Here is a 22,818-nt window from a genome sequence, read left to right as displayed (position 1 = left end):
GTCACATCTGTTAACACAATAAACACCACAGAGAAATAAATAAGCCTTCTACTATATTGCAAGTTTATTCCTTGCGTCTGCTGCAGGTGAGTCTGAGCAAAGCTTCAGAGCTGGAGGACTTTGGCTTCAGTGTGTCTGACGGACTCCTGGAGAAGGGGGTCTACGTCAATAACATTCGCCCGGGTGGGCCTGCCGAGGTGGCGGGGCTCAAACCGTACGACAGGCTGTTACAGGTAGGCTATCACTACACAGTGCGCTGTGGATCCACGGGTTGTTACTGTAGGCCAGTGCAAAAATGCAAGGAATAGACACTAAAAAGCATTTCTTCAGCAGGACTCAGCAAGACAAAATCCCAATGTAAGACTGGATGTATTTCATCGCATCATTTCACAAGCCAGGCCTCTAGCATTCACTTGAGAGTCTGGTCCTCTTTTGTCAATAACCATACAGCAATAACCACCATCTTTCAAATTGTCAGGAGACATTTGATTGACATTAGACAGGACCAATTACTGATTTTTTTTCTGAGCCTGTCAGCAGAAAACACGAGATTCTTCTGTCCTCCGACGAAACTGTTCAAACAGAACTCTATAAAAACTTCTGCAAGCAGTGCCGTGGTTGCTTTTCAGCAGTGACTATATAGGTTCGCCTCTCCCTCCGGAAATCAACGCATCACAGTGTGCATAGTTTGTCAGTCAAATTGCAACCTTAAAGATTCTGAAGGCTCTGGCCAGGAAAGTTTACAAAATATATCTATCAGATGCGCCTCGTCCCATGGGCAGAGGCGCCTGAGGCTGAGACTGTCCATCACGTAACGCTGGCACATTAACACTCAGGGAAGCGTCCAGATCTGTAAAACCTTTCTTTGTTTACTAAGAATGATCTTTTAACCAGAACTTGGATGGCATTTGATGGAATTAAGTTGCGCCTGTTTCACCAAACCATGCACCAAAGCACCACAAGTGTAAATTAGTCTCAAGAGTCGCACACATTAAAAGCCACGCATGCCTGCACATCCTCGAATCGCTTTGCTACTTGTCAAGTTGATTTGAGGCGGTAAAACCTCATAATTACTTTATAATCCTATTAAAACTATTCACAAATTGGCATCCCATGTGTAAGGAGTGAATTATTAAGACGGACGGCATAACAGAGATACGTGCTGCTCAGTAATAGTTTTTGTTTAATTTAATTTGAAGTTAGTTTGTGAATTATATACAGTATATGTGTGTATTATAAGGAATGGGCTATGTTGGACAATCTGCACTAATTTTGGCTCCATATCTCTGCACATGTTCTGTCTTGGTGTGGCTTAGATAACCTTCAGCCCAAATTCAGCACAAGTGCTTGAGAAATGGTGAGTAGCTGTGAAAATAGTGACATTTGCTAAGCTGAGCTGAGCTCTACCCTCTGGGTTGAACAGCATGGTCAGTGTTCTGCCTCTCTCATGGCCTAGTTATATTAATCTATAGAACGTCTGCGTGTGATGTCAGACCCAGCTGCTGATCTGTCTGCGGTTATACAGCGCCAGACGGTTTTTATGCTTGGGAATGCACAACAAAATACCAGGTCAAACCAGGAAGACAGTTTTATCAGTTTTTTTGTGGCGAGAAAAAAAAATAGAAAAGAGATTTGTGGTTATCAGCCACTCAGCAGGGAGACGAAGCTAATCCTGGTCAGAGACGGGACCTTATTTTATCTCGGGTAGCAAAATGATGAAGTAAATGTTTGGTAAGTTTAGCACAATAAACGTCCAATATACATAATGCATGTGTTATGTTTGCTAATTTAAAGTACATGCAGGCTTAAATGGATCTGCCGTTATGTTTTCATTAGCGTTATTAAGCTTCTCGTGTCATTCAGTTAGCATTTGCTATATTTTTAATGATAAATTGCTGCTTCCCTGAAGCAATTAACTGAGGTAGTTTTTTGCACCTGTTTTATTATTACCGGCTAAATACCTTCGCTGTGAGTGTACACATAGCGAGCTTAGTTACCTGTCAGGCAGCACAGATAGCAGAGTGACTGGTGGATGATGGTGATGGGTCGTTCACGAATAATTTGTTCTTTTTGAACGAGTCTTTAACGTGACTCAGAAGAACGAGTAGTCTCAGAGAGTGATTCATTCATTTTCTACTGGGCGCGCGTGCACAAATCGGAAATTGGAAAACCTCCCTAGGTTATGTACAGGAAACAGAAATAAGTACAGTAGTTACATTTATGTCTTTCGGTCCGAATCGTTCGTTCTTTTGTCACGTGACTCCCATAGACGCTATGCAGTGCAATAGATTCAAAAGAACGAATGACTCGGACCAGAAGATATGATGGTGAGCTGTTCATTCTTTTTATCATCATGTCCTTAGCTGCATTGTAATATTTTCATTACTGGAACTATAGCCAAAATTTGTGTATTGAAAACATTTTATTTTATTTCTGAACAAAAAATCGAAATGAACTAAATGACTCAACAAAAAAAAAAGATTAGTTTATTTTGATGAACGAGATTCAAAGAACTGAGTCACTAAAATGATTCAAACTTTCCATCAATATGTTGGCAAGGTAGGTTTAATAATAGAATGTAAACTACGCTAATATTCTTCTTAAACAACCATTTGAATATACTAACAATAGTTTAACGTTAAATCTGACGAGACCGGTGTATATACAGTACCATCATATCTGTCAGGTACACTGTTCTCGAACGCTGGAGCCTGATAAAAATATTTTTTAAATATGTAAAAAAAAAATTCTAATAATGCCTGAAATTTTTTATCACACACTGTTATCTGGCCTCTCATCATGTGTTAAGTAAGTTCTGTGGTGGGAAAATTTTAGCCAGCAGTTAGCTTGAAGGTTAATGGGCATGAGGCGAGACGGCGTAACTGGGACACATGGAATGTGGGATTGATCTGCATAGTTGAGGGAAGCATAAGCTTAACAGCGTAGGGATTGACTATCTTAGTGATGGTGAAGGGGCCAAGGTAGCGGGAAGAGAGTTTGCGGCAGGTGGCCTTGTACTATTGTACCTGCGGACCTGTAACAGCGTTCTTCTTGCTTGCAGCCATGTCCTTCTCTTGCACCTCCTCCTCCTGAAATGGGAACAAGGGCGGTTGATACCCCAGGCAGCACTGGAAGGAGGACAAACCAGTAGATGATGATACCTGGGAGTTGTGGGCATACTCTACCCATGGTAGGAACTCGCTCCATGAGGTAGCACCCCAGGAAGTCATGCACCTCAGGGCGATCACAAGGGAATGGTTATTTCTCTCGGTCTGACTGTTTGACTGGGGGTGGAACCCTGAGGACAGGCTAGGAGTGGCCTCAATTCATTTGCAGAAGGCCTTCCAAAAATTGGTGGTGAACTGCGGTCCCAGGTCTGTCCAGTGCAATGTTGGAGCGAGGGCGGTGTGGGAGGGGTAAGGGTCTGAGGAGACCTGCCTGGGCTGTATTGGCATGCTTATATCTTAGACAAATGTCATATGCAGCTACGAAGCTTCAAAGTTGGCCAGGAACCTGCCAGGGTTACAGTACAATTTGGAATTGTGTGCCCATTCCAGGACCTGAAAGCATAGTGTGGGGAACAAAGAGGCGGTTAGGAGGAACATTACTGGGTCCAGGTTCATGAGAGAGGGCTTGCTGGACCTTAGTTTCAATATTCAAGGCAATGATGGTGTCATTGGTGGGAATATCGAGAGTGGGTGAAAACTGCCTGGAGAGAGCATCTGGTTCAGCGAAGGCTTTTTTAGATTCCTGGTTACAACTTAACCTGGTCTTGGGGGAGGTCAGGGCTGTAAATGGGGCAGCGATGGAGCTGTAGCCCCAGATGAAGCGGCGATAGAAATTTGCAAACTCCAAGAACCTTTGAAGCTTCTGTCGTGAGGTGGGAGGGGGCCAATTTGTCACTGCTTGTTTGTCTGTTGCAGGCTCCATCTCAATGCCTGTATGAAATGACGAACCAGAGAAACGTGATCGAGATGGTGTAAAATTCACACTTCTCTGCCTTGACAAACAAATTATTTTCCAGGAGCTTCTGTAGTACTTGGTGAACGTGGTGATTAATATGTCATTCAAATAGACAAACACTGAAGAGTTGAGAAAGTCCCTGAGTACGTCGTTAATGAGAGCCTGGAAGACAGCGGGGCGTTAGTAAGGCCAAACAGGACCACCAGGTATTCATAGTGTCCTGTAGGAGTGTTGAAGGCCGTCTTCCACTCATCATCCTCTCGAATGCGGACTGGTATGCGGTGCGCATATCCAGCTTGGTAAATAGCTTGCCTCCTTGGAAAAGAGGGACTCTGTGATGTACTGGTCCATGGCCTGATGTTCCTTGGGTGACAGAGTATAGACGACCCTTGGGAGGAGTGGTGCCTGGGAGCAGATCAATGCCGCAGTCGTATGGCCGGTGGGGAGGGAGGGAGATGGCGCAGGACTTGCTGAATGCTGCCCTGAGGTCGTGGTATTCTAAAGTAACGTGAGTGAGATCCTGTAGCTCTCCCGTGGAGGTGGTACTGAGGCATGACGTGGTGGCAGTTTGTGGAACATGACGGACTCCAGGCTAGGATAGAATTCGGGACCCAGTCGATTTGTGGCTTGTGACGGGTTAACCAGGGGAGGCCTGGGATGACCGTAGCATGAGAACCCTCCATGATAAATAGGGAGGTTTGCTCTGAGTGAGTAATCGGAACCTCAGGCCAATAAGAGGAGTCCTGTGAATGATAGAGGGGGCCCGTTGAGAGCCTGGACTTTTAGATGGGTCTCTAAGGGCAGCACAGGGATTTCCCGGGCTTTAGCTGAGGCAGCATTAATTAAATTGTGGTCCTACCCTGAGTCAATCAATGCCTGTGCCAGGTGGGTCCGCTGTCCATGGATGATCGGGAGTAGCTGGCGTTGGTGTGGGTGTCTCCTTGGATTAGCGCCCCCTACAGCTCTCAAATGCACTGAAGAGGCCCTTAATTTTAATGGCCAGTTCTTGAGGGGATGGCCTGAACTCCCACAGTAGAAGTAGGCTCCCTCCACTCCACTTTTGACTGGCAAAGAGGCTCGAATCCACCCGATGAGCTCATGGACCGAGGAGGGAAGTTCACGAGAGCCTAGCTCACCCTAAAGTGTCTCCAACAGGCCCTCCAAGAACCTGTCACATAATGCCTGATTGTTACATCCACTCGAGATACCAAGTGTCCGAAACTAAATCGTAGGTCGAACGAGAACCTTGACGGAGATAAGAAAACGAGGAAACAAAATAAACTTGGCAACGTGAAAGCAATGAAACAAAACGCGAGAGAATCAAGGCAAAAAACAATAAATAATCCAGCGATTTAAACCGCGTACAGTGCGTGCTTAAATGCTGGAGTAATCAGCGGAGGATGAGAAACCAGTGTGTAGACGGGGCGGAAACGGGGGCGTGGGAAAGGACACATAATGGCTAGGGAAAACACGAGCACTTGGGGAAAGTGACAGCGTGGGAAAAACGGGCTGGCAGGCTTGGACCATGACAATGGTGCTCTGATATACGTTTTAAGTGTAAAAACTGTAAGTGAAATAAAATTGATGCTATTGAGTTTAGACATTTTTCTACATCAGCAACCTCCAGAAATGTGTAAATGTTGGTATTCATTTGATAAATGTCACGGTAATTCATACTTACAGTATGGACAGTGTGAATAGGTCACTTTATGCATACACCTTCAGAACATTCCCCTCATGGTTATAAAGCCATTTGGAATCAAATAAAGCACAGGGTAGACATCGCCTTTGCAAACATAAAACCTTAAAACAATCAAAAGACATTAGTTTTTAACCGCAAGACACAAATACAGTAACTATCGGTGAAAACAGTTTAACGTGATAATTAGGAAAGCAGCTAGAGGGCCGGTGGCAAATGAGTACGAAAAACCTGTAACACCAAACAGGAATGTGGAAAACAGTGTAATGCACTAATAACATGGGTACTGATCAGCTAATCCTAATTATCTCAGTTTTTTCTTCATCGGTTGCAAATCCATTTCCAAATCTGTTTCGACTTCTGCTGCACTCGCATAAGTTTATTAGAGTCCATTTCAACTGTAATGGCCGTATGCTAACATGGCTAGGTAATGTTCAGTGACCTACTTTCTGACCATCCTGACTGGTGCTCTCAGCACTGATACAGTATGTCAGTATGTTATTGTCTGCAGGTAAACTATCAACATTTTGAGACAGCGCTATGATAGTGATGGGTCAGTGGTTAACACATCTGACTGCTGATTGGAAGAAAATGAGTTGTAACCTTGGGCAAGGGCTTTAATCCTCAATTACTCAGATGTACAGTATATGAAAGAGTCATTCAAGAACACGTTTATGAGAGTAGAAAAACTCTCTTTATTTCTCTATATAATCCCGTTACACTAATACACTTATCTCAGTGTTTCACTATTGCTTGGATAACATCAAGGTAAAAAGATGACTTTGTAAGAGCTATGAGTACTGCCTGCTTCTTGCCCGAAACACCGGCCTCCCAGGAACTCATTTAATGGCCCAAACGTGGAAATGGCTTGGAGCGAGGTCAGGACTGTACAGGGGTGTGGTGATAACTTCCAGCCGAGTTTCTGTAATGTGCACGTGGTACTTGTGAATGAACGGGTGTACAGTTTCCACAGACAGATGTGTCTCTTCCACAAATTGCCAACAAGTTATCTGTTCAATTTGCAAGGATCAGGTGTTCCACTTGCTGAATGTTCACATAAATGACTGCAGTGGGTTCCTGATCATCATTATGAATGTACAACAGCTTTTAAAACATTTGCACCATTTAAAGTTTTAGTTCAGTTTTAGACCTTCATTCAAGAGAAATGTCATCCCAAAAGTCCCAGTTTGACTTGAACAGCACTTGTAAGTTGCTTTGGATAAGGGCTCTTGGTTAAATGCCATAATTGTAAATGTAAAGATTTTGTGCTGCCACCAGTTGTGCTTGTACACAGTGACGTATTACATTTCTAGATGACGTAGAGTTACTGTATGCTGTCACTATGAAATTATCCCACCTGTTAGAAGTTTAGATACAACCGGTTGAACTTAATGTTACTGGACTGTTTGTAAGATCTCCTAGCTTCTGTATGGTTACTTAATTGTTTCTTCAAAAAAAGTCAAGTTGAATAATGTTTCTTTACCATCTCACAACTTAATTCCTTTATTTCCATCTTAAAATGATTAGACTATTTTACTATTATATTATTATTATTAGACTATATTGTAATAATTACTATCATTACAATGTTTTTTAACCAGAAAGGACATTTTAATAACCGAACTCCTAGTTTGTCTTTGATCTGAAGCTGTTGTTGAGTTTGTTACAGAATGCATTCTTCCTGTTACAGATCAACCATGTCCGAACTAGAGACTTTGACTGCTGCTTGGTGGTTCCTCTGATCGCAGAATCGGGGAACAAGCTGGACCTGGTGATCAGCCGAAACCCGGCCTCCGCCGCCACCTCTCCCTCAGAACTGAACCAGCTTTCCGGTGAAGATCCTGTGGGCTGGACTGACCCGGCCGAGCCCCTCCCACAGGGGGCGGCCCAACAGAACTCCAGGCTGGCAGCGTCGGAGGGCAAAGACCCCAACAAGACATTATAGCAGAACCTCATCCCAGCCCTCCCCAGCACAGGCTCAAGTGCTCCTCATGGTGCTAAGTGAACTCCTCCCGACATACACCACCCCCTCTGCTGGAGTGAGCCGGAGCTCTTCTGGCGTATAGCACACACAGTCTCTTCCCTGAGCCACAGCATGAGCCACACACACACAGACACACACACCGAGAGGGGTCCTCCCCACCCTGCTGCCTGTGTGAAAATGACACTGGTGATCTCGGACGGAGACAGACCATACTGACCTCTGAGAAAAACGGTGGAAAAGTCAAAACTGAACCAGTGCCATCCTTCATTTTTATTGCCAATAAACGTTTTAATGGAGAAAAAAAAAAAAGAAGCAAAGGGAATCTTTAAGACGTTTACACATGATTATGGACTGGCCGCTGTGTGTCTGGATGTGTATGTGTGTGTTTGTTGTGTGGGTGTGCGTCTGAGTAAACAGGACTCCCTCCCGTTACTCTTGGCCAGAGCAATCTCCACATTCTGTACTCTGTTTGTTCTAACCTCAGCTGGTCGCCGCGTCTCCTCCAGCCCTCCACTTGCTCTTTTCTTTTTTGTGTGTGTGTGTGTGTGTGTGTGTGTGTGTATAGTGGATTCTCCCGTAATTTCTCACACGTGATGTCTCACTCAGCAGGAAAAAAAAAAAAAAAAAAAAAGAGTTCAGCACAATCTCAGTGGCGCGAACCTCATTTTCCCAAAATGCTAAAACGCTAGTCAGCCCCTGTGTGGGTTGGGTGGCACGATGCATGAGACATTTTGTGAACTATTTTGTAAAGGTAGAAGTCTGACTGTACAGAGGAAAAAAATAATACTCAAAAAAGAGGAACAAAACATCACTAAGGTTCCATGCAAATGTTTGACAAATCCTAATGTCATGTTGGATTCTGATCATTTCACCATGATGTTAAAGAGGCGCTGCTATCCTTAGGCACCTTGTCGGAGAACTGGACAAAAGTCTATTTTTAATAATTAAAGCAATTTGTTTATCAGTGAGTAAGGTGTGAAAGCTTGAGCGGTGAAATACAGTAGATGCATTAAGCAATCAGCTTGCCTTGCTGTTCTGAGACGGATAGGAAGATATCGTGGTTAAGATGATGTATTTCGGTGGTTAATGATGAGGCTATTTCGGAAACGTCTATTCCTAATCACAAAGCAAAGAGAGACCAAATATCCCATCCGGGGCGTCCCAAATCCGTCTCCTCTCACGCCTGAGCGGGGTCAGTGTCTAAGGGCCTCGAAGTGGCGCAGAGAAAAGTCAGACCCATTAGCAAGGTAACACTTCATCCAAAACATGCGTTGTCAATTTTTTGGGGGAATCTTTGTAACCACCACTGTAATAATTAATGATTCAAAAAAGAAAAAGAAAAAAAGAAGGAAGCATGAAGTTGAGAGATGTGAGCAGTCCAAAAACAACTTCTAGTCTATAGTTCTCCTTTTGTTTAAGTGAATATGAACTTATACTAATCTACTGTATGTGGTACTGGTATGGTTTTGTATGTTTAATATGTTTTTTGTTTTTTTTCAGAGGGCATTAGCCCAAAGGGTGTACAAACTATTTGTAAAGAGAAACAGCAGCAGCAGCAACAACAACAACAAAAAAAAGACAATGGCACTTGAGTGTTAAATCATGTGAGAATGAGGTTCTGTGTAGCAGAACAAAACATGTCTCATATATATATATATATATATATATATATATATATATATATATATATATATATATATATATAAAGAAAACTGTAGCTCTATTTAGAAATAAAACATTAGAAAAGGTAACACTACTGCTTATAGCAGGACATTCTTCACCTGTGTGTGTGCGTGTGAGTGGGTGTGAACTGTGGCTTGTCTGTGTTCACACACTCTCGACTACTCACTATTTAAAATGGCACATGAGCGGTCCAATTTCAATCCTGATCAGTCACACCCCCCCTCATCAGGGCGGCGCTCACCTGGCATTTCTTTATAGACCTTTTTTTTTTTGGAGCGACTGTGTTCTGTTCCTTCAGGTTACGGGTTCATTCCCCTGATCTCATGCACTGGGTTTGAGATCTTCTGTTGTCGTTTTTTGGGCGTCGTGATAAATATTTTCCGTCTGTTATTTTTCCTGTAAGCGTCGTGACGTCCCGCACTCGGCTTTCACATTTATAGGGTTCCACCACTGTGTGTGTTACCGCGAACGGCGTGTACGTGCGTATGTTCTTGATGCCTAAATATTTTTTTGTTTGTTTGTTTGTTTCATGTTTTAATGTTCATTTTGTGTGGATTTAAGCACTGCCAATTAAAATAGTGGGTATCCATTTTCACTGTATGATGAATTAATGACTCAATTTCACTGTTAGGTCCCTGAAATATTGTATTTTTATTTCTAATGGACAGGCATTATGAGCTGTAAAGTATTTTTGTACAAATTTAATACTTTGTTAGCATGATATTTATCGTCTATGTATAACTTTGGGGATTCCTACAGCTGTAAACCTTTATATGGCCAACGAAAAGAGAAACAATAAAAAAAAAAGATATACGGAGTGGACTCATCCTGCCGAAGTGTCCTGGTCCTTGATTTTTTTTTTTTTTTTTTTTTTTGTCCTGCAGGAATTTAAGCCCTTATGAAAGGACTGTGTGTGTGTTCTTGAAAATCTGGGAAGATTTACCTTCACGATTTTAAATTAGCAAACCCAGTGGGGTGTTTTTCTAAGTGCAATAAAGGAGAATGTTTTTGTGTTGATTTTTAAGTTCTGCCACCACTGACTTGATAATAGCTCACTGATTACTCTCAGAAGGGGGTCCAGAGGGTCAGACCTCTAGCTTTCTCTCAGTATGTCTATGTGCACAGTGAAGTCCAGCTACGGTTATAGTTAGGACTAGGACATTTAATTGGGCTACAGTCCTTGTCCTATTATTCATGCATGGCAGGGGAATCAATTTATTGGCCAAAGTTTGTCTGACTCTGATACGATGGGTGACAATACGCCCCCTTTCAGCTTATTAGCACTGGACCTTTTCCCGGTTGACCTATTGCATCACCCCAAACACAAGACAGCTAGCGGCGGGTAACATTTCAGAGGTAAAACTCTGGACAACTTTACAGCTCTGTACGTTCTGTACATGCTGTTCTCTTTGCTTTTTGTACAAACGTTATTTTTACTATCCCTATGGTTATGATTCTATCCAAAGGCAGGCACTCCAGGTTCCGGTTCCACACTTTCAGGTCAAAGCCCAGATGGGATCTGTGGAGCATGAGCAAGGCGCTTAGGCCAATCTGTGTGTCCGATTCAGGTGTAACATGCAGGAGAAGCTTGACTCTGTCCAACTTTGAAATGTTCAATTATTACATTTTTTGTTACATTTTGTCAGTGTTGAAAGGTCTTGTTTTGGAAACCAGATGTGTGGAACATGTGGCATAAGATCCTGAATGCGGCGCCCAGAACAGTACAGGTTGAGACTAATCACAATCACTGGTGTCATTACTATTAACTAAGGTGAAGGATCATATACTGTAAGTTGTAATCAGGTACGAATAGCAGGCTGATACAGTCAGAAATGCGGCCACCATGCACCTACACCATACAGCTCCAGGGTGCCGGGTAATGGAAATAAGAAGCAGCACCTGCTCTCCTGGTACTTTGTGCCCCCTGGTGGACATCGACACCCATTCACTTTTTTTTTAAAGCTGTAAAAATGGGGCAAGAAAACATGGAAAGGAAATGGAACTTAGATAAGAGCAGCATGACAGGATTGTAATAAAGGTGGTAAAGCCCTAGGACCTGCGCTTGGTTGATTTTTGAAACAGATTATCAATGCATCAGGAGAGTCCAATCTTTTTGCTTCTTTTTTTTTGTTGTTCCTTTGAGCACCGCTTAACTACAGTACTACTTCTCTGACATTTTGACCTAGCTAGCCCGAAGCTTTACCTGTCACTTACATTGGAATACATTACATGCCCAAATTATTCCTCTATAATGTGATTAAATTGATTAATTAGCAGTCACAAACTGAAGTATCAAATGATCGACAGAAAAAAAACACAAAAAACAATTAGATTTTTTATTTCCTCATAATAGGCCCTGAGCCTAAGTAAGCCGGTGCAATAAGGCGGCCTAGCTGATCACAACATAACGAAGAACATGCAATGGTAGAATGCTCTAAAGCACACGCGTCAGACTCGAGGCCTCATGACTAAATAAACCCAGTTCCTTGGTTCCATTCGGCCCGCTTAAAAATTAAATTATAACAGATGGTAGAACACTACCGAGCACTGGCAGCAGATCCGCACCTGCAGCGACCGCCTGCATCCTGCACCTCCCATCATACAGCACTGCTTCATCTCACAGGCAAGGACGAAGAATGCACTGCAAGAAGTATGAGGGAACATGTCCAATAAAATAACCATATGATCTGAAACTGCTCTATTTGGAGTGGATGCCACACAGCGGTTGATGTTATAAAGATGTTGAAGTCATTCAGTTCACGCACCATTGTCAACCATGTTCCCTCTAAAATATGTAAAGTCCATTACAATAGTAATAGTAGGACTTGATATCTTATTTATCTGACTGGTGCTTGAACATTGAAATTCTAATCATGACTTGGCAGACCTTTGATGAATATCACAACACAGCTCCTGTCTAAAGCAATGTTAAACATTACTACTGTCTACTGTCATTTCAGAGCCTAGGTTACTGATTTAAAGGGGGAGAATAGATAATACAAGGGGCGTTCAAGTCAAACCGGGACTTGACATTTAGAGAAGACTTTAACACAGTACGGTGACAAGACTATTAAGCGCAGTGAAATATTTAAATGGTGCAAATGTTTTAATGAAGCCCGTACATTTAGGTGGCTGAGAGTCCACTACAGTTACATAAACATTTAGCAAGTGGAATGCCTGACCCTTGAAAATCAGCAGATAAATTGTTGCCAACTTGCGGAGGAAGCGCATCTGTACAGTATTTGAGAACTGTACACACAATCATTCACTGCACATTACAGGAACTCGCCTGGGAGTAATTACCCCATCCCCCATATGGTCCTTGTCTCGCTCCACATGTTTGGGTCTATAAAGGAATTCCTGGGAGGCCAGTGTATCAGACATGACGCAGGCAGTCCGATCATGGCTGAGATAGGTGTATTAGTGTATCAGGGGATTATTTAGAGAAATTAAGGTAAATCTCATAACTGTGGTCGGTTATTCTGCACAATCGAAAGTCCTGATTTGACTTGAACATTTGACTTATATTTGGAAAATGAAAAAGGGCTATACAGATTTCCAGCCCAGCCTGCAGAACATTCACATGAGCAGTGATCTCAAGAATCCCACACACTCCAACAACAGAGTGTCCCAGTGTTTGTGGTCGGTACAATCAGTACACATCCTCCTACCACTTATGCACATACACGGCACACCTAACTGCTGTCAATAGAGCATTTTCACATGCACTGGACACTTTATACATGTACTGTATGTATATATTTATATAGCCAAGTATGATCAAAAGCAAAGTGATCTACATTATCTTCACCCTTGTCCAATAATTCTCTGAGCCCAGGTGTCCTTTTTTTTCCCTGACTAGGGAAAAAAAAAGAAAACACTTTCACCAGAGTAGAAATTTCATCATAGAATAAAAAGCACTGCTGGAAACCAATAACTTCAAATAGGAAAAGTAATTAAATCGACCATAAGAGACTTATGAATCACAAAATTAATTTGGACTTGTCCTATTGAATAGAAAATGACCTCACAGACAGCTATAAACCTTTAAAATCCCACATTACCACAAATATTTCATAGAGGAAAAGATTAATTAAATGTAAAATCAGAAGGCATTAGATAATAGAACATTTCACTTTAACCTTGAAGTTATTTTTTTGGCTTTCATTATGTTCAAATCTTGGCACTTTTTTTTGGCAATTTTATTTTTCCCTGTGTGACTTTGCAGTAGTGCAATCACAGTCTGTACCTAACAAAGTGGCCATTGAGTTTATATTCTAGTTTATTCCTTGCTATTTATACTTTTCTGCATCTTTGGCCATCATTTAACACTGCATGTTTAAGGGTACACTGCACCTCCAGCATTGTGGACTCGCACCTCCAGAGTTGAGGGTTTGATTCCCATTTTGTAGTGTCTAAATGTTTGTAAGGTTGTGCTTTGCGATAGACTGCCACTCCACCTAATGCCCCGAATCCTGTGGGATAACCCCAGACCTCCTACAACCTTGTACAGGATAAGCGTTTGAAAAAATTAGTGAGTGAGTCTCATACAAAGTACAGTGGAACCTTGGATTGCAAGAATAAACACTCGTATATCAAAGCAAATGTTATAATAAATAGTACACATGTGCATGGATGTTGACTATACGAGTGACACAAATGCACTAAGACCGAGAATGGGAGCCGATTACCCATAAGTCCATGTTGTACATATAAGTCGCACGACAGAGAAGAACTATTGGCTCAGTTGTGACGCTCGGCAGACAAAGCGCATGCGTATATCAAGACCGCTCGTTTATCAAGTTAATTTTTTTTAAATGTTGCTCGTCTTGCAAAAAGCCCGCACACAAAGTTACTCACAATTCAAGGTTCCTCTGTAGTTATCTTTTACCCCGCAAACTTTCTGAGCCACACTCCACTACAATAGGTGGCGGTTTTGCATTGGTCATTGCTGTGTAAGAGAAAGTAATACAGATGAGGATCCCAACATTCTTGTAACCCAAACTCCAGGCAATTTGCAAGACTTTTTTTGACCTGTTGAAAAACCCACCAAGCAAATACACACAGCCAAGAGGCATGATTCAAATTCCCAACCCTGTTAAGATGGCGCCGGTGAGGTCGGCTGCCGTCACGACTGCTCCATCCATGGACAATATGGACAACTCCACGCACATCACATCTACACTACATGTTCACGTTTACATTCTGGACCATTACACAAAGTCACTTTAATAACCATTGCACAAAGTCACTTTTTCTATGCATACTTGCACAAAATTATAGTTCTATGTATACAATATATTTCTATTTTCAGGTTCTATTTTTTCTAGTTAAATTTTTATTTAAATTTTTTTATCATATTTCTTATATTGATATTTATTACTTATAAGTTTTAATTCTCTTTTTAAGGTCACTGGCGGTCGTGTAAGCATTTCACTACATTTCGTACTGTGTATGACTGTGTATGTGACAAATAAAATTTTAATTTGAAATTTGAATTTGGGACCCTGTTAACCTCTAATCCACTAGGCTGCTCCGAAAGCCTAAAAAATCTAACAGATAAACCTAATGCAGAAAAGCAAACGGGTAAACAAATGTCCCTTTGAATTATATGACTAAAAGCTCTTTAATGGCAGATCAGATTTAGTTTATACTGTACGACCCAGTTATAATGTGTAATGTAATGTTGTAACGTTCCATGCTCACCGCTAGGGGCAGTAAAGAAAAAAAACGTAATTCCGCTCCAAACTAAACGAAAAATAAAGCAGACGAAGGAGAACCAGGAAGTGTTACTTGACACGTCTGTTGTTAGTCAACATGAACCAAGAAAAATATCCGCGCTCCTCAATTGAGGATGATTTTAATTATGGCACGAATGTCGCGACTGCGAGCGTCCAAATCCGCATGGGTGAGTGAGAAACAGTGCTGTGGTGTAGGTTAGCTCAGCGAGCTAGTTGTTGTTATCTTGCTAACTGGCTAGCTGGTTTATTTCGCTACCTGGCTAGCTTGCTTAGCTAAAAAATATTAAACATTTCTGTTGTACAAATAATGTATTAATTAAAAAACAAGCAAATTAACATAAAATATGCACCCGCTGCGGTTTGATGCTTTAAATAAAGGGGGGAGGGGTGTTTCGTAATGAGTTTAGCTTTGAAAGTGCGTCACGTGATTAACACTGTGCGTATTAAAGTCTGATTCATGTTGTTTTTCTCCATCTAGATTTCCTACGCAAAGTGTACACGATCCTGTCCATACAGATCTTTCTAACTACAGCTGTATCTGGCCTGTTTATGTTCTGTGAGCCCATCAAAAACTTTGTACATTCAAGGTAAAAGCAGGAGTAGCTCACACACCTTCCAGAGCATTACATACACAATCTGACATATGCAATGTTATGAAGTCTTTTATCTGTTTTTTTAAATGAATTAATTTATTTTTCTTTCACAGTCCCTCACTGGTCCTGCTGTCTGCAGTTGGATCTCTGTTTTTGATCATTGCCCTGGCTATTTATCGCCACCAGCATCCGATTAACCTCTATTTACTGCTGGGATTCGTGAGTAAATTCTGTCTTATAATCCGTTTGCATTCACGTTTAGCCGTCTCTCAGATTCAGATTCTATTTGTCACGTACACAAACATGCATTGCATGATATGCAGTGAAATGCTGACTGAAGTACCCCTGCCCGTGACCTAAAAGGAAAGATTTCTCTACAATGTAATAAATTGCACTAGAGAATACACTTTATAAATATTAGCGTATTATATTTACCAAATTAAAATGAGATAATGTGGGACCTCCAGGGTCTGGGTTTGATTCCCGCTATGGGTCTGTGTGCACAGAAATTGCATGTTTTCCCCGTGTTTGTTGGGTTTCCTTCGGGGACTCCGGTTTGTCCCACAGTCCAAAGACATGCAGATTATTCCTATTGTTATTTCCAAATTGACTGTAATGAATGTTGACTGGAGGTCCCACCACGGTGGTAAAATGGGAATAAATACAACAATAATCACCTTGACCTTTGTTTGCCGCTGCAAACAAAATGAAAATGAAAGCAGACTAAGGAGAACCAGAGAGTGTTACTTGACACGTCTGTCAGTCAACATGAACCAAAAAAAAAATATTCCCAGTCCTCAATTGAGGATGATTTTAATTATAGCACCAATGTTGAATAATTACACAAACAGAATTAAAGTACAGTTAAAGCGAGAAAACTGTAATACTCGGAGTTGCGGCGTTTGAAACACAGTATTTAGTGCAATGTAAAATCTTTAAGACTTCATAGTCTTGCTCGCTTGCAAAAAGCAGGAAGAATGCAGTCTGAATGAATAGAGATCCAGCATCGAATTTCAAAATCGTTTTTTTCTTTAGATGTCTGCTTCTGTATCATATACTCAGTTTGGGTTTATCACATGAAGCTTATTAATTCAAAAGCTAGCTACAGGACTAGAGACATTAGAAGAAATTATTTTATTTGCACATCTCATGCTGTTACCTCACACCTCAACCCCCTCACACTAAGCTACATTTCCACTAGGTCTGAAAATATTTGTGTGAAAGCAGTAAGAAACCGGTATTGTCTGACTTAATGTAAAGCTGCCATGCCTTTTTTGAACATGTTATAAAAAGCTTTGGTCCTCAAACCTTTACCCACTATATGTAATGACATGGTAGTAAGCCAGGAAGTTAGCGGCAACATGATGAAAGCATTGAGAACATGACTGTGATGTGGCTAGGAAGTGGTTTGAACTTTATAAATGCAGATTTTAACATATTGGCCTGCTTTACTCTGCGTTCTTAATATTTTTAGGATGCAGTGGGAGCTTTAGGGTCTTTGTCGCATGATAATTATGACGGGTAATTAGAAAGCTGGGGTCAGAGCACGGGGTCGTCCATGTTACAGCACCCTTAAAGCAATGAGGGTTAAAACCCTCAACAGTAGCAGCCCTCGACCAAGCTGCAAAAATGCTGTGTCATGGCTGATCCCAAGCTAGAATATACAAAAAAACAAATAAACCGACTGTGCTGTAATGTATAGCTCAGATAGAAAGCGAGGATTCCACTTGCAGTGTTCACTTTGTTCTGGTCAGATAAGTGACAGTGACGGTAGACAATGAAGTGTAAAGATCAGTGTAAAGATGTTTTGTTTATTTCCCCTAGTTTCTATTGAGCCTCAGCTTAGAGTCAAAAGAGTCAGTATGAAACAATAAGTAATCCATTTAAGCAATAAACGAATAATTAATAGATAAGCTTAAAAAGAAGAAAAAACTTTTCCCACACTTCTGTAATGTTAGATACTTTACTGGACTTTTCTTAATAATATTTTTTTATAAGCCTCCACCTTTTATAAATTATACTTGAAGTCCACTGCACTAGAGACTAACTCTGTTGTTGTTGTTGTTGTTGTTGTTGTTGCTGTTTCAGACTGTGCTGGAGGCCGTGTCTGTAGGTACAACTGGTAAGTGAGCGCAGAGTCTCACCTAAAGGCACACAATCGGGGATTGATTAAACCCTTTCAGTACTACAGTCTCATGCTTCAAACTTGCTAAAGTACACTACCTGTGAATAAAAAAATAGTAGCTCAAATGAATTGAATGAACATAATTTAACATGCTGCCGCTTTAAGTAAAAATTTAAAATCTGTAATTTTGGCCCGAACAGACTGACTGTTGATTAACGGATGAATTGAGATGTTGTTTGGTTTGAAAGATGATATCCAGTTTTTTTTACAACTCGGAAAAAAATTTATGAGTTCATTTGGTCACATTACCTCCATGTCGTAGTTCTCATACCTGATTTTACTTCTACTATTGACGTGGTGTGTTGTGTGTCAATAGCCACCCCGTTAAATTATAGACATATTCAAGGTTGTGCATAAAAAAAAAAAAACTTATCATATCATACCAGAATGAACAACAGAAGATAATTAGTCTCAGGGAGCTAAATAATGGAGGACGGCTGATGCTATGAAGCCATGGTGATTTCATTCAGCTGGTGTTTAGTAAGCTGTCAGAAGCACAGATGAGTGACACACATCCTTTCTGTAAAAAGAAAACACTGTGGCGTGTTGCGCTTCACAGCATGTGACAGATTCAGTGGTTTAATACACTGCACTCTTGTGATTCCTGTCTATTAATTATCCCTCAGCTACAAAGCAAACACACACACTCACTCTCCTAATAGTAGTGATGATTTATGAGATACTGGGGAAGCATTTGTTTACTACATGTTTTTTTTTTTTATAGAATATTGTGTTTAATGGCTGTATTTCTTGTTTTTCAGTCACGTTTTATGAATACTCAGTGGTATTCCAGGCCTTCGTGCTCACATCGGCTGTCTTCGCTGGCTTAACTGCCTACACACTTCAGTCCAAACGGGACTTTAGCAAGCTCGGAGCTGGGTAGTTCTCTCCCTAGAACTTACATTTCTCTCATTATGTATCAGTCACACATGTTTGGTTCGATCTCTAAATGTACTATTGTGTTCTCCAGGCTGTTTGCAGGTCTGTGGATTCTAATCATTGCCAGCTTTCTGAGGGTGAGAACTCATTTACTGTGTTTTTCTCTTCTCTCTAAGAGACTGATGCAATCAATGCACACTGTTCTCTAACTGCGTTCTCCTGCCGTGCACTAGATTTTCTTCCAAAATGACACAGTGGAGCTGGTTTTCGCCGGAGCCGGCGCTCTGCTCTTCTGCGGCTTCATCATCTACGACACACACATTCTGATGCGCAAGCTGTCACCCGAGGAGCACATACTGGCCTCCATCAACCTCTACCTGGACATAGTCAACCTCTTCCTGCACATTCTGCGCATCCTTGACTCCATGAAGAAGAACTGAGAGGAGAACCTGCATGCTCTTTCTCTGGAAAGTCGCCGCAGGTGATTTCTAGGTGGCTGGGAAAAAAAAGATCAATTACATTCGTTAAATCCTTGCATATTGTTTCTTTGGGTTAGTCTTTAGGCTCATGCTTGAATTCTTTAAAAATGTGTTTAAAATTTTCAGTCAAAGACTATTGCCAGTTTATTAGGCACATGAACTCACAGGCCTTAAATAGTAGTTAGACTTATTTGTTGGTCTTGCCAGTAAAAAAGATTTAGATAAAATAACCGTTTTATTTCCCTGAAAGAAAAAATTATATGCTTTTTTATCTGCAGTGTATTGCCCGTTCCAGTGCATTGTAAAATGTTAATGTAAGAGGACCACCACAGGACACGTAATGTATCATTAATTGTATATCAGAAGACCAAAATTGTGCAGTATTGAGAGTAGGTGTACCTAATAAACTGGCACCTAATGAAACCGCCTGTCATATTGTATCTACCAAGCTAATCGTTTTTGTTTAATAGTTTCAAGAGTTCATTTAAAATGCAGTGAATCTTGTGAAGTAATGCAAGGTGCAAGTTAATTATTATTGAATATAAATTATAAATATTGGATATAAATTGATATATTGGAATTTATGCAAACAAATTTTTAAAATAAGAGACAGCTAGTCAGAAAAAAGGTTAATATATTAGGGGTTTGAAAATAAGCTTATGAGGTGCTAAACCAGTAGCTCTGATACTTCTCTATGTCATCATGGGAGGAAAGCAGACTCATTGATATCATCAAGTCTCTAATCGTTACCGTAAGAATGTGAAGCCCAAAGTTTACTAAGGTTAAATCATTAGGGCGAGAAGTTATTAACGATGAAACTGAAACACTGGTCTTTTAATTGTAAAAATAAGTGCATGGTCACTTTAATTGGGACACTCTGGAAAAGGACTAGAACCCATATTTTGACAGAGGTGGGTCCATGAGTTCATTTTGAACAGTAAACTAGTTTTTAGTGCCACACTATATACATACCATATTTTAAATAATTTCCTGTAAATATGATGAACCCAATGTTTACTTGCTATTACATTGTAATTTATTCACCTACATAGTACTGTATATGTGCAATATTAACAGGGAATTTGTAGTAAGCATGTTATTGATTCAAATTACTGAATGTATTATCGGCAACTGAGATCAATCAATGCGAATTAAAGTCATGTATGTATAAAATGACCAAGTAATATATTAAATATTTGTCCTGCCATGTTGTACACATTCATTTTATTCATCATTACATTTTACGTTTTATAGTGATGTTCACTATAATCTGAGGAGGTAATATAAATGTACATACAGTATATGCTTTGTGTTTATTTTTGTAATTTGCTTTCTAAGCAGAAGGAGATAAAAATCACTCACTCACTAATCGTATATACCGCTTTATCCTGTATACGGGTTGTTGTGGGGGGGCCTGGAATCTGAGATTTAGGGCATGAGGTGGGGTGTCAATCCATCACAGGGCACACACACATCCTTGCACTCTTTCACACACTACGGCCAATTTGGGTGTAACGCTCTTCACACCCTAATCTGCGTGTCTTTGGACTGTGGGAGGAAACCGAAGTACCCTGAGGAACCCCACCAAGCACACCACTAAGAACATGCAAACTCCATGCACACAGACCCGAGGAATCGAACCTGGGCCCTGGAGGTGCAGAGAAAAATCAACTGTAGTTTATTACCAGCCTTGGCTTTTCATTTGGGTTTCATCCACAGCACTGCAGCCCTGTGTAGATATAATATTTGTTCACACAGTAAAGTGAGAACAATGTGGCGTGTTTTTTCTTTTATATATACAGTACTGTGCAAAAGTCTTAGGCACCATATTATATGCTGTACCAATTTTGTTATATATGTTTATCATGTCTGCATAATTATGTACAAAATCATTCAGTATTTCCATATATAACTTTACAGGAGAATATATGCATGGCTATAAAGAAAGAAATATAGTATAAGACAGACCAGTTTTCGGATGGAAACAAAAAACCTAATGTACGCTCCTGGGATTTGCATAAAAGTAGAAAGGAGCGAGTGTGACAAAGTTACCAGAAGAACTCATATTCTCCAGCAAGCTCAGTAAATCCTAGCAGCTGTTTCACTTATAGTACTGTGCATTTGCTTATGGTGAGACTAATAAGAAACACCTCAATTTGTTAGGGAACATAAAAATTTTAATTTGGGGCAATGGTAAAAGGTCAAGTGGTCTAATAAGTCCAGACTGACTGTATTCCAGAACAATGTGCATGTCAGGGTAACCAGGCAAGTGCATGAAGCAAAGCCATTAATTTTTCTTAAAGCCTGTTTTTCACTAGACTCATTGAACGTGTTTATCATATAATGTAAATGCATTTTGCTTCCAGACCTGTATAGACAGTTTCGCTAATCTCCCTGCTGTAATGCCTCTGACTCTATTATCCCCTGATGTGACTCCACTATTTAATGGATTCTTTAGTGCAACAAGAGTGCTTTAATAATGACAAAATCCTGAGTCATACAGTACTTATCTCTGGGCAGAAAATGAGAAATGCTTGATTCACTTGTGAGATCCTGATTTTGTCCACAAGGGGGCGAAACCACTCCAAATATAGTGATAAAAACAAAACTTCAAGTCATGTAGGTGTAAATGATGGAATCAGTGTTTCAGAAAGGTGTGTTCACATTCCTGAAGTAAGGAGCAGTCTGGCGTATGAGGACTTTGCTTCTTATATTGGTGAGACAAGACAAACCAGATATCTTTAAAATAGTGTGTGTATGTGTTTGAGAGAGAGAGAGAGAGAGCGCGCTCTTCAGTCTGAGTGCGGTCCTTGTTTGTTTAAGGGGACACAATGAGCCATCCGTTTTCTTCCAAATCCTTTTCTGCAGGCTCCTGAAAGATGGTGAGATCCACTTAAAATTCCAGGCTGGTTGATGTTCTCGAGGAGGATGGGGCGCTTAGAAATTCTTGTGGGATGAGAGTAAGGCTTTGATCTTAGTATTTTTGTCTTTCAAGTGGCAGCACAGTCTGGAAGAAAGAGAGAGAGAGAGAGCATCCTGTGTACGCCCAAGTTCGCTCTTGCTAAGTGCATATGGTCGACACGCACACACATTCTGGGATCCACACACCACCCTACACCTTATTTAGAGAGTACAGACCACACTCTTGTCCATACATGACCTTATGATGCATGCTTCAGTCCATAAACATGGACAGTTTTATCTACTGTATATACAGTTGCAAGCATTGTAAAGTAATACAGTGCAATAATAATACTACCTGTTACTTAAATAAGTCTGCAAGCTTACTTGTTTAATTTTTCTAACTTTTTTTTTACTCTTCATGGTTCCACTTACTTCTTTTTGTTATTTCAGAACAAGCTTCTATATCAAACCATTAAATGGAACCATGAAGAATGAAAAAAAGTTTTAAGTAACAGCCCTAAAGGAACTCGAACGCTTTCAAAATAAAATTATATAATACATTTATTTATTTATTTAGTAGTCTGTATGACAAACTTCAGATTAGACAGATTTTCTTTATATTCTTCTTTAAACGTGTCAACAATCATGAAATTAATCCAGCTGGTTTTATTACACCTGATATTCGATCCCTGTATTATTGTTTTCTTA

The 22,818-nt window shown here is 40.6% G+C and overlaps 2 protein-coding genes across 10 annotated transcripts in view; both read left to right on the top strand.

Moving 5' to 3' along the window:
- The window catches only part of grip1 (glutamate receptor interacting protein 1), a 308,087-nt gene extending 299,122 nt beyond the window's left edge, over positions 1-8,965 (top strand). For all 9 annotated transcript variants that reach the window (XM_053508660.1, XM_053508663.1, XM_053508664.1 and 6 more), the window contains 2 exons: positions 87-233; positions 7,353-8,965. In XM_053508660.1, the coding sequence (XP_053364635.1) occupies positions 87-233; positions 7,353-7,607 (402 nt within the window). In that variant the 3' untranslated portion in view covers positions 7,608-8,965. The remainder of the gene's footprint in view (positions 1-86; positions 234-7,352) is intronic.
- Positions 8,966-15,096: 6,131 nt separating this feature from the next.
- tmbim4 (transmembrane BAX inhibitor motif containing 4) lies at positions 15,097-20,413 on the top strand. The gene is made up of 7 exons (XM_053509089.1): positions 15,097-15,237; positions 15,549-15,657; positions 15,777-15,882; positions 17,752-17,785; positions 18,610-18,727; positions 18,819-18,864; positions 18,961-20,413. Exons 1-7 carry the CDS (start codon positions 15,147-15,149, stop codon positions 19,165-19,167), a joined length of 711 nt encoding a protein of 236 aa, XP_053365064.1. The 5' UTR covers positions 15,097-15,146; the 3' UTR covers positions 19,168-20,413.
- The last annotated feature ends 2,405 nt before the right edge of the window (positions 20,414-22,818 follow it).

This window comes from Clarias gariepinus, chromosome 12 (genome assembly GCF_024256425.1).
Source record: "Clarias gariepinus isolate MV-2021 ecotype Netherlands chromosome 12, CGAR_prim_01v2, whole genome shotgun sequence".
Lineage (NCBI taxonomy): Eukaryota > Metazoa > Chordata > Actinopteri > Siluriformes > Clariidae > Clarias > Clarias gariepinus.
This window is presented reverse-complemented; position numbering and strand designations above follow the sequence as displayed.